Genomic DNA, 12,023 nt, shown 5'->3' on the forward strand with positions numbered 1-12,023 from the left:
TGCTTAACTTGGTTTCGCTTTTGTAAGTATGCCTTCATGCATTAGGATGGCATAAGGTTATTCAAGTTGGGTGTGGGAAAGCCAAGATGGATGATGGCTGATTGTGCACAATCAGCCATCATCCATCTTGGCTTTCCCACACCCAACTTGAATAACCTTATATAGGCGCTTCCGTACAAACCTACTAAATTTTACAGCACGTTAAGGCCTTTCTGCAATATGTTCCTAAATGTTTGCATTGCGTGACTGACGCGTTGGTTCACAGTGACGTCATCAAAGCATTGATACCAATAGAGAACAAAAAGTTTGATTTATGATTTTAAGGCACTGAATTTTTTAATTATAAATATTAAATAATTAAAAGCCGTCGAGAAACATTTGCATTAAAAATTGCAAAATTGCGAAAAACATGGATAAGAGGAACATAAACCAAACTTTTTGTTCGCGATTGGTATCAATGTTTTGATGATGTCACTGCGCTTGCAAACCAACGTATTTTAGTTTCTATTTTTAATTACCTATTTAATTAATTAATTTTACATTATTTTGAAATAGACCGCCATGCGCAAACGGTCACTGCGCATCAATTTCTCATCACGCGAAAAACCTGCGCTTTAAGAGAACCCCCCACTAAAATTGTCTTTATGAGAGGTTTCTCTATAATTTAAAGCCTACGCACAATAATTTCGCAAACATGAATAAAAGAGAAAAAGTTCTTGCTATTCTATTGTGCGTTGTCCTAAATTTAATTGTCCGTATAACCTAAATGTGACAAATTTTCGAAAAAAAATTACCATTTTTTTTTTTTTTTTTTTTTTAGTTTATTACTTAATTTATTTATTATAATAAATAATTAAAAATGGAAATACAAGTAAATAGTGCATTTGCAAAAGACTATAAATCTCTTGAAAATAATATTTTAAATAAATTAAAACACATAAAATTAGACGATGAATCGTTAAAAAAATTAAAATTTCATTTTGTCAATCAAATTAATTCAAAAAGAACATTTGAACGTATCAATAAATTTGATCAACTTTTTAATGTTTTGAAAAAAAGAAATATTATTGACCATAATAAAATAGAATCTTTTAATTTTGCCTTGGATGCTATTCAAAAAAAAGAATTGTCCAGAGAGGAAAATTGTAATTTAGAGAAAGAATTTTTGAATTTGTTTATTACTAATTCTTATGGTATTTTGATTTTTGTAATTATAAAAAAAATAAAATTATTTACTTTTTTGTTTATTTTATTTTTAATGCCCTCACTCGTTTTTAATGATTAATTTTTATAATTTTTGAATTTAGTCACTGCAAATACATCAACATTTATTGAACATGATTTAGAAATTACAAAAAATATTGCAATTCTCTCACAACAAAATTGTGAAAGTGATTTGTGTAAAAAAAGAAATTTTCAACAAAAAGGTATGAATTTATAAAAAGAAATTTTTCTAATAAGTATATATATATATTAATATAGAGACGAAAAAAAATTATAGGTTATGTTTATAATTAGTTTTAGCCCAGTTATAATTTATTTGAATTTCATTTATAAAATTTCAATTTAAACATCTAATTAATGCTATCGATCTGATAAATTTCTGATTATAATAATTTTTAAGGTTATGTTTATGATAGTTTTATTTTGATTACAATAATTATAGGTTATATCTATTTATGTACGTTTTTAATTTTTAAGAAAAATAATAGGTTATGTTTTATATGATCGTTTTACTAAATTGATTTAAAAAAAATATTTACTTATCGTTTTACATTAAAAAATTTACAGGTTATGTTTATGATCGTTTTACTAAATTGATTTTAAAAAAATATTTACTTATCGTTTTACATTAAAAAATTTATAGGTTATGTTTATGATCGTTTTATTATATTGATTTTTAAATAATATTGGGTTTTTGTTTGAGTTTTACTCTTATTATAGGTTATGTTTATGATTATTGTACCTTTATTAAAAAAAAATTAGATATGTTATTATCCTTTTACCTCGATTAAAAAAAAATTTTAGAGGTTATGTTTATTACTCACAATAAACTTGCAACAATATTCGTAACATTGCCTCAAAATATTTAACTAATATTGCAGAAATAACCTAATTTGTATTTTACATAAGTATCATAAACGTAACCTATTATTTTCTGCTCAGAAATAATAAATAAGAAACAAAAATAATATAGGTTATTTTTTTAAAAAAATAGTTTTACTTATTGATATAAAAATTATAGGTTATCTTTATTATAGTTTTATCTTAATTATAAAAAATTGTAGTCTTTTTTTATGATAGTTTGAAGCAAAAAATTGTACGTTATGTTTATGATAGTTTGGAGCACAAAATCGTAGGTTATGTTTATGAAACTTTTATCTTAATTATAAAAAATTGTAGGTTATGTTCATGATAGTTGGAAGGAAAAAAATCTTGGTTATGTTTATGATAGTTTGAAGCAAAAAATTGTAAATTACGTTCATGATAGTTTGGAGGAAAAAAATTCTAGGTTATGTTTATGATAGTTTAGACAAAACAAAATTCTAGGGTTATGTTTATGATAGTTAGAACATGATTTGAAAAATTAGAGTTTACGTTTATGATTGTTTTGATTAAAGAAACGGTTATTTTTAAAAAAATAGTTTTACTTATTGATAAAAAAAATTATAGGTTATCTTTATTATAGTTTTATTTTAATTATGAAAAATTGTAGGCTTTTTTTTATGATACTTTGAAGCACAAAATTGTAGGTTATGTTTATAATAGTTTTATCTTAATTATAACAAATTGTAGGTTATGTTCATGATAGTTTAAAGCAAAAAATGGTAGGTTATGTTTATGATAGTTTGGAGCACAAAATCGTAGGTTATGTTTATGAAACTTTTATCTTAATTATAAAAAAATTGTAGGTTATGTTCATGATAGTTTGAAGAACAAAATTGTAGGTTATGTTTATGATAGTTTGGAGCACAAAATCGTAGGTTATGTTTATGATAGTTTGAAGCAAAAAATAGTAGGTTATGTTTATGACACTTTTATCTTAATTATAAAAAATTGTAGGTTATGTTCATGATAGTTTGGAGCACAAAATCGTAGGTTATGTTTATGACAGTTTGAAGTAAAAAATCGTAGGTTATGTTTATGATACTTTTATCTTAATTATAAAAAATTGTAGGTTATGTTCATGATAGTTTAAAGAAAAAATTGTATGTTATGTTCATGATAGTTTCAAGAAAAAATGGTAGGTTATGTTTATTATAGTTTAAAGCACAAAATTGTAGGTTTTGTTTATGATAGTTTGGAGCACAAAATTGTAGGTTATGTTTATGATACTTTTATCTTAATTATAAAAAATTGTAGGTTATGTTCATGATAGTTTAAAGAAAAAATTGTAGGTTATGTTCATGATAGTTTCAAGAAAAAATGGTAGGTTATGTTTATTATAGTTTAAAGCACAAAATTGTAGGTTTTGTTTATGATAGTTTGGAGCACAAAATCGTAGGTTATGTTTACGATACTTTTATCTTAATTATAAAAAATTGTAGGTTATGTTCATGATAGTTTAAATGAAAAAATTGTAGGTTATGTTAGTTAAGTTATGATAGTTTAGAGCAAATTTTAGGTTATGTTTATGATAGTTTAAAGCAAAAAAAAAGAATTATAGATTATGTTCATAATAGTTTGGAATAAAAATACACAAAGTAAATAAAAATAAAAATATTCGTCTCTATTACACAAAAAATAAAAACTAATTTCATTTTAAAATAATTAAATTAAAATTAATCATAAACATAACCTCAATTTTTTTCTTCTTATTATTTGTAAATTATTTTTTCTGCATTAAAAAATGATATAATTTTTTTATTTTTCAGTGATGCTTGAAATTAGCGATCGAATAGGAATTAAATGGAGAAATTTGGCGCGATATTTAGGTATAACAGAAATGATAATTGATCAAACGGAAATAAAATATTCAGATTTAAAAGAAAAAGCATATCAGGTTAGAAAAAACCAAAAAATTAAGGATATTTTTTTTTTTTTTAAAAAAAAAAAAGAAGAAATTTTTATTTTATTTAAAAAATTTTTCTATTTATTTTTCAGATATTAAGAATGTCTCAAGAACAATTAACTTTTGAAAATTGGCGAAGAAAATTAATTTATGCTCTCGACAAAGTAAGAAGAAGAGATCTTTGTGATTGGATAGAAGATATTTATTTAAAAAGTTATTGAACTCATAATAAATAAAAATGTATCTATTATTTTTTTTTTTTATAATGTATATATGTATTTTTTTTTTTAATTTTTTTTATTGTAAACGTTAATATATATGAACATTCGCTGCAGTTGATGTTTTTTTTTTTTCTTACCATCATCATTTACAAGAATTTTTTTTCTTTCTTTAAATATATTCTTTAGAAGAAAAAATAAAAGCAAGAAAATTTTTTCTTTTCAAAACTCTTTCAGATCATTAAAAAAAAAAAAAAGAAAAGAAAAGAAAAAAAAAATGAAAAAAAAGTCATGTAGAAAAATACAAAAAGAAGATCTTGAAATGAGTTTTTAATTTTTTTTTTTTTTGGAAATATTTGACAATAAAAAATTAGCAAAATTTGATGATAGTTTTTATTATATTGATACGAGAATATGTTTTAATTTCGTATTCAAATTTTCGATTTTTTTTTTAACGAATTTTATGAAATTGAAAAAAATATATATACATATAATAAAAATTTCATTTCTATTCATATTTTTCTTTAATGAAATATAATTATTTTTTTTTTTTTTATCTCAACCAAAAATAATTGAATTTTTTTCTCTTTTGCTTTAAATGTTAAACATTAAATGTTTTTTTTTTTTAAATATGTCTATCCGCTATTTTTTGTAATTATAGAAAAAGTAAATTCAATTTTTTTTTCCTTTTTTTATAAAGTATTGATAAATAACAATATGAAAGAATTCTTTGTATGAAAAAAAAGAGAGAGAGAGAGAAAGAAAAACCAAGACTTATTTAGAAAGAAAAAAAAAGGAACGAAATATTAAATGACAATTAATAGGCAAACAAAACGTAAAAAAAAAAAAATAGTCATGACTTTTGATAATCAAAGTCTTGGATAACTTTCAGAAAAAAAAATAAATTCTTTTTTTTTTTTTTTTTTAAACTGTATAAGTATTTCTGGTCATGCTTCCTGTTTTAACCATTGTATCACTGTGAATTTGGTAACCTATTGTCACTTTTGACGTAATCCTCAAGCGTTCTTTTAACTTGCGTCTAGAAAAAACAAAAAAAATTCGAAGAGGAAAAATAAATTTTTCATTCTCTCATAGAATAGAAATGAAAAAAAAAAAAATTCAATTTTCTTTCAATAAAAATCGTAATATACGATTATAATAATAATAATATTAATAATAATAATAATAAATTTAGTGAAGAATTTTAGTTAAAAATTTGTTAAATAATTAAAATAAAGAAGATCTGAAGAAAATCGGCATTATATACTAACAAAAAAAAATGTATTTTGTTTAAAAATTTTGTAAAAAAAAAAAAACAGTCGAAAAAAATAATTATTGTAAATTGAATTAAAAAGAAAAAAAAAAGAAAATTACCCAATTTCCATAATGCTCTGTGAACTATGTGCATCTCCTGTCCAAAGAGCGAGTTTATCTTGACGTGGCCTAACATTAACAACAGCTCCACATATATCATCGGAAAATTCATTAAATCCCTCGCCAATCATGCATAATAATATTTCAAGCCAAAAACGATCTAATTCAGTGGCTCTTTGTTTTTTCTCAAGATTAATTAGCCATCTTCCTCCACTTTTATTAGCATCATCCTCCCACATTGGTCGTATTCCTTGTTTAAACATACTATAATCGGAGCCACTTCTTAATTCTGAGGCACATTTAATGTGATTGTACAAACTGCAAAATTTACAACAAAAAAATTAACAAACATTTTTCTTAATTGGACAAAAAAAAAATTGAATAAATAAATTAAATTAATTAATAAATAAAAAATTAATGAAAAAAACATTTTTATTAACTGGAAAAAACAAAGAATAAATTATGAAATAAATAAATAAATAATAAATTAAACAGGGTGTCTAACAACTGCTAAGAAAAAAATTCCCTGACTTTTCCCTTATCTAAATTACACTAAAAAAAATTTTATTTTGATCAAATAAAATTTAATTTAATACAATTAAATCATTTGTCTGTCTATTATCCACAAATTTTATATTTATTTGAACTAAATAAATAATGTTTCGTAAAAAAATAAAATATTTAAGTGAAATAATTAAACTAATTGAGGGGACGTATAAATATTCTCAACATTTAATTTAAAAGAAGTTTTACGGCTTCAAATTTTAAATTATCAAATTTTTATTTAGTCAAATTATATAAAGCAGATTTTCTAGTACATTGAATTTCAAATTAATACAATTTCAAATTTAACGGAATTTATGTCAAGAAAAATTGCATAAAGAACAATTTTTTTTTCAACAGAATTGTTATTTTAGTAAATTTCGATTTAAAAAAATATTTACTTAACAATCATTGAATAAATCTACAATTAATAGAATTTCTATTTAACAAAATTCTTAATTAAACAAAGTTTTTATTGAAGAAAATTTTAATTCCAACTAATTCTTATTTAACAGAATTCTCATTTAATGAAAAATTCTACTTAGTTCCTTTTTTGTCAATTTTTATTAGACATTAATTTCGTTAAATTGAAATTATATTAATTTCAAATTTTTGAAAAAAGTATTAGAAAAAATGCTTTATAAAAGTTCTGCTAAATAGAAATTAAATCGAATTTTAGTTACATGTAAATTGAAAATTTTGCATAATATAAAATCCACTTCATACAATTTTGCTAAATAGAAATTCGATAATTTAATATTCGACGACGAGAAAATTTTTTATAACTTAAATGTGGGTATTAGCATTTAATAATAAATTTAAATTCAATATCCACTAAAATTCAATTATTTACAAAAATTTCAATTAAAATTCAATTATTTAAAAAATTTTCTATTAAAAATCAAGTAAAATTCAATTATTTTCAAATTTTTTAATCCAAAATCAACTAAAATTCAAATACATTCAAAAAATTCATTTCAAATTCAACTAAAATTCAATAACTTTCCAAATTTTCAATTAAAAATCAACCAAAATTCAATTATTTTCCAAAATTTCAATTGAAATTCAATTATCAAAATTTTCAATTCAAAATCAACTAAAATTCAATTATTTTCCAAAATGTCAATTGAAATTCAATTATTTTCAAAATTTTCAATTCAAAATCAACCAAAATTCAATTATTTTCCAAAATTTCAACTGAAATTAAATTATTTTTAAAATTTTCAATTCAAAATCAATTAAAATTCTATTATTTTTAAAATTTTCAATACAAAATCAACTAAAATTCAATTATTTTAAACATTTTCAATCCAAAATCAATAAAAATTTAATTATTTTATAGAGTTTTAATTGAAATTCAATTATTTTCCATTCAAAATCAACTAAAATTCAATTATTTCAAAATTTTCAATTCAAAATCAACTAAAATTCAATTATTTTCCAAAATTTCAATTGAAATTAATTATTTTATAAAGTTTTAATTGAAATTCAATTATTTTCCAGTCAAAATCAACTAAAATTCAATTATTTTCAAAAATTACAATTCAAAATCTTTTAAAATTCAATTATTTTTAAAAATTTCAATTTAAAAACTTTTAAAATTGAATTATTTTCCAAATTTTCAATTGAAATTAAATTATTTTCAAAATTTTCAATTCGAAATCAACCAAAATTCAATTATTTTCCAAAATTTCAATTGAAATTAAATTGTTTTTAAAATTTTCAATTCAAAATCAATTAAAATTCTATTATTTTTAAAATTTTCAAAACAAAATCAACTAAAATTCAATTATTTTAAACATTTTCAATCCAAAATCATTAAAAATTTAATTATTTTATAGAGTTTTAATTGAAATTCAATTATTTTCCATTCAAAATCAACTAAAATTCAATTATTTCAAAATTTTCAATTCAAAATCAACTAAAATTCAATTATTTTCCAAAATTTCAATTGAAATTAAATTATTTTCAAAATTTTCAATTCAAAATCAATTAAAATTCATTTATTTTCAAAATTTTCAATACAAAATCAACTAAAATTCAATTATTTTAAACATTTTCAATTCAAAATCATTAAAAATTTAATTATTTTATAAAGTTTTAATTGAAATTCAATTATTTTCCAGTCAAAATCAACTAAAATTCAATTATTTTCCAAAATTTCAATTGAAATTAAATTATTTTTAAAATTTTCAATTCAAAATCAATTAAAATTCTATTATTTTTAAAATTTTCAATACAAAATCAACTAAAATTCAATTATTTTAAACATTTTCAATCCAAAATCATTAAAAATTTAATTATTTTATGAAGTTTTAATTGAAATTCAATTATTTTCCAGTCAAAATCAACTAAAATTCAATTATTTTCAAAAATTTCAATTCAAAATCTTTTAAAATTCAATTATTTTTAAAAATGTCAATTGAAATTCATTTATTTTCAAATTTTTCAATCCAAAAACAACTAAAATTCAATTATTTTTCAAAATTTCAATTCAAAATCACCAAAAACTCAATTATTTTCCAAAATTTTAATTTTAAAGCTTCTAAAATTTAATTAGAAGGTTTCGTATGAATAAAACGATAACATTCGGACCATTGTTGTTTTAATAAAGGTTTACTCCAACGTTTCGAAATCTAAATGATTTCCTCTTCAGGGAGTCAAATAAGAAACATATGTCAAGTCATAGAAATAATGGTCAATTGCGGTGTCAAATTAATAAAAAACAAAACCACCCTAATGTTGGAGAACTTTCTAAAATTTAATTATTTCTAAAATTTCCCATCTCATAATTTTTGAAATTTAATAATTCCAATTATAACTCTCCTGAAATTTAATTATATCGAACTTGAATTTATCACTTGAAGTTCAATTAATTTCAAAAATCAAAATTATAAATCTCTGAAAATTCAATTAGTTTTAAAAAAATGTTATCCAAACAGTTAGTTAATAAATTATTTTTAGTTCTGTAAAATATTTAATTATTTTCTGAAAATTAACAAAATCATTTGAAATTCAATTATTTCATTAAAAATTTAATTTTAACTCTTTAAAAATTACTATTATTTAAAAAAAAAAAAAAAAATTGTATTTAAAAATCTGTAAACCTTGTTTCAAGTATTGCCTGAAAATTTTTTTCACCATTAAAAATTAAAAACTATGAAAAAATTTTTAATTTGAAATAGATATTCTTTTAAATCGAATTTTCTTTAAATGTAAATTGAAAATTTTGCATAACTATAAAATCCAACTTTATAAAATTTTGCTAAAAATAGAAATTCGATAATTTAATATTGGATGGTGTAAAAATTTTTATAAGTTAAATGTAAAAATTTCCTGATTTTTCCCTAACCCTTTAAAATTCCCTGACTTTTCCCTAATCGTTAGACACCCTGTAAATAAATAATTAAATTAATAAATTAAATAAATAAATAATTAAATAAATAATTAATTAAAAAACATTTTTAATAATTGATAAAAAAACGTAGAATAAACAAAGTAAATAAATAATTAAATGAATAAATTATTAAATTATTAAATAAATGAATAATTAAAAAAACATCTTTAATAATTGTTAAAAAAAACGTAGAATAAACAAAATAAATAAATAATTAAATAAAAAATTAATTGAAAAACATTTTTACTGAAAAAACGAAGAATAAACAAATAAATAAATAATTAAATAAAAAATAATTTAAAAAATTAATTAAAAAACATTTTTATTGAAAAAAACGAAGAATAAACAAAGTAAATAAATAATTAAATGAATAAATTATTAAATAAATAAATAATTAAAAAAACATTTTTAATAATTGATAAAAAAACGTAGAATAAACAAAATAAATAAATAATTAAATAAAAAATTAATTGAAAAACATTTTTACTGAAAAAACGAAGAATAAACAAATAAATAAATAATTAAATAAAAAATTAATTAAAAAAACATTTTTATTGAAAAAAACGAAGAATAAATAAAATTTATTATGTAGAAAAATAAATAATAATAATAATTATTTTATAATAAATAATTATAATAATAAATTCAAAATAATATTAATTATAATAATAATTATTGTAAAAAAATTAATTAAGAAACTTTTTTATTGAAAAAAAAAAACGAAGAATAAATAAATTATTAAGTAAATCAAAAAATATAATTAATTTACAAAATTTAATTAATATAATTTAATAAAATTAATAATTAAAAAATGAAAATACCTCCAAAAGTCTTCAGCCGTATCAAAGCTGGTAATTTCACGTTGACTTTGCTCCCATGATTTTGAACGATCTTGTTCATAATACCAAAGAGTCCACGTGTTTTGAAGGGGATGTTTAATTAACAACTCAGGTGGAAATTCTTCCATACTAACGAGTTCCAATTCTTTTTTATCAACTTCCTAAATTTTGTAATTTTTTTTTTTTAAACAATTTTAATAACCATTTTTTTTTCAATTGTTAATTATTTTCAATATTAATATATAAATTTTGCAAAATTATAATCACAAAAAGAAAAAAATGAAAACTAATTTTTTTTCCCTTCACAATTATTACGGTAAAAAATAATTAAACATATGTATATATATATATATATGTGTAATGAAAACAAAAATAATTCGATAACAAAAATTAACCTCTATTAGTTTGATAAGACAATTTTTACGATAAGAAACAATAATTTAGAAAAATTTTCATAAAAAAAAAAAAAAATTATTATTATTTAGAACAATCGAGAAGGGAAAATTGTTATAGAGAGAAAGGGTGTTGAGAGGGGAGGTGGAGTGGGGGAAGACGTGTGTGAGAGAAGATTATAGACAAGTTAAATGTATTTTTGTATTTTAGCAATTCTTTTGTAAATAGATAAATATTCTAAATTGTTTTTAATAAAATTATGAAAAAAATTGACAAAAATTGATGATTAATTATTAGTGTGTATTTTATTTGTTTCATACCTCCATATCCTCGGAATTATTTGTAGCCATATCACTAGTTTGCTTTCTAAAAGTTTCCTTCATTGAAAGAACCTCATTGACAAGGCAACGCAATGGCATGCTGGGAAAAATTTAGTAATAACGACAGAGTTGGGTTGGTCGTTAAAACAAAAAAAATTTTATCTAAAGAGATAGGAAACTCAATGGGAGAAAAATGTTGCATTGATAAATATGGTACATTTACAATTTCTGTTGATAACTATTTTTTTTTTCTTCTTTTCTTTCGAAAAAAAGTATAACGCTTTTGTCCACAATTGGGATCAGAAATCACGCGAAACTGACCCACCCCTGAGCCTTCTTGTGACAACCATCTTGGTTTTTTATCTCTTTCTTTTGTATATGTTAGAGAAACACGGAATGAAAACATGGCCACCACAACAAGGCTCTCACCAGATGGCGTATCGCAGTATTTCAGATCCCAATTAAGGTACTTTTTCACACCTCTAGTGTCAAGCAATTCATTGGATTGAATTTTCACGATTGTATCACTAAATTTGATTGGCTCTGACAAATATTCCATTTCCACTGTGAAAATTGAATATATTGTTTAGAGCCAATCAAATTCAGTGATTCTCCGTGAAAATATTTAATTCAGCCGATTGTTTGACCAAAATACTGGGAGGTATAAAAGCACCTTAATTTCATTTTCATTGTGAAAACAGAGTTGCCAATGATCCTACCTAAACGCTACTGCGCTTGCGCTACGACAACTCTTTTATAGGTCGAAAAAAGCGCGCTTATATAAAATGCTTAATAATAAGAAAACTTTAATAAAGCAATATAAAACTATTTTCACTATTGAATTTATTTTTTTTGTTAATTATATTGCTTCCTAATAAAAAATATACTAATTTCCTTAATATACTTAAGTATATAATAATAATAATA

The 12,023-nt window shown here is 20.8% G+C and overlaps 2 protein-coding genes across 2 annotated transcripts; one reads left to right on the forward strand and one right to left on the reverse strand.

Annotated features, from left to right (window-relative positions):
- Positions 1–859: 859 nt before the first annotated feature.
- LOC127290038 (uncharacterized) lies at positions 860–4,346 on the forward strand. Its single transcript, XM_051318410.1, has 4 exons — positions 860–1,193; positions 1,308–1,427; positions 3,876–4,003; positions 4,105–4,346. The coding sequence occupies exons 1-4, from the start codon at positions 860–862 to the stop codon at positions 4,231–4,233; spliced, it is 711 nt and encodes a 236-aa protein (XP_051174367.1). The 3' UTR covers positions 4,234–4,346.
- Positions 4,347–5,095: 749 nt separating this feature from the next.
- On the reverse strand, positions 5,096–11,253 carry LOC127290067 (eukaryotic translation initiation factor 4E-1A-like). Its single transcript, XM_051318452.1, has 4 exons — positions 11,097–11,253; positions 10,366–10,544; positions 5,605–5,922; positions 5,096–5,269 (listed from the first exon to the last, which is right to left on the reverse strand). Exons 1-4 carry the CDS (start codon positions 11,193–11,195, stop codon positions 5,155–5,157), a joined length of 711 nt encoding a protein of 236 aa, XP_051174409.1. The 5' UTR covers positions 11,196–11,253; the 3' UTR covers positions 5,096–5,154.
- Positions 11,254–12,023: the final 770 nt, after the last annotated feature.

This window comes from Leptopilina boulardi, unplaced genomic scaffold (genome assembly GCF_019393585.1).
Source record: "Leptopilina boulardi isolate dan_hultmark-lab unplaced genomic scaffold, ZJU_Lbou_2.1 LbouV2_55, whole genome shotgun sequence".
NCBI lineage: Eukaryota > Metazoa > Arthropoda > Insecta > Hymenoptera > Figitidae > Leptopilina > Leptopilina boulardi.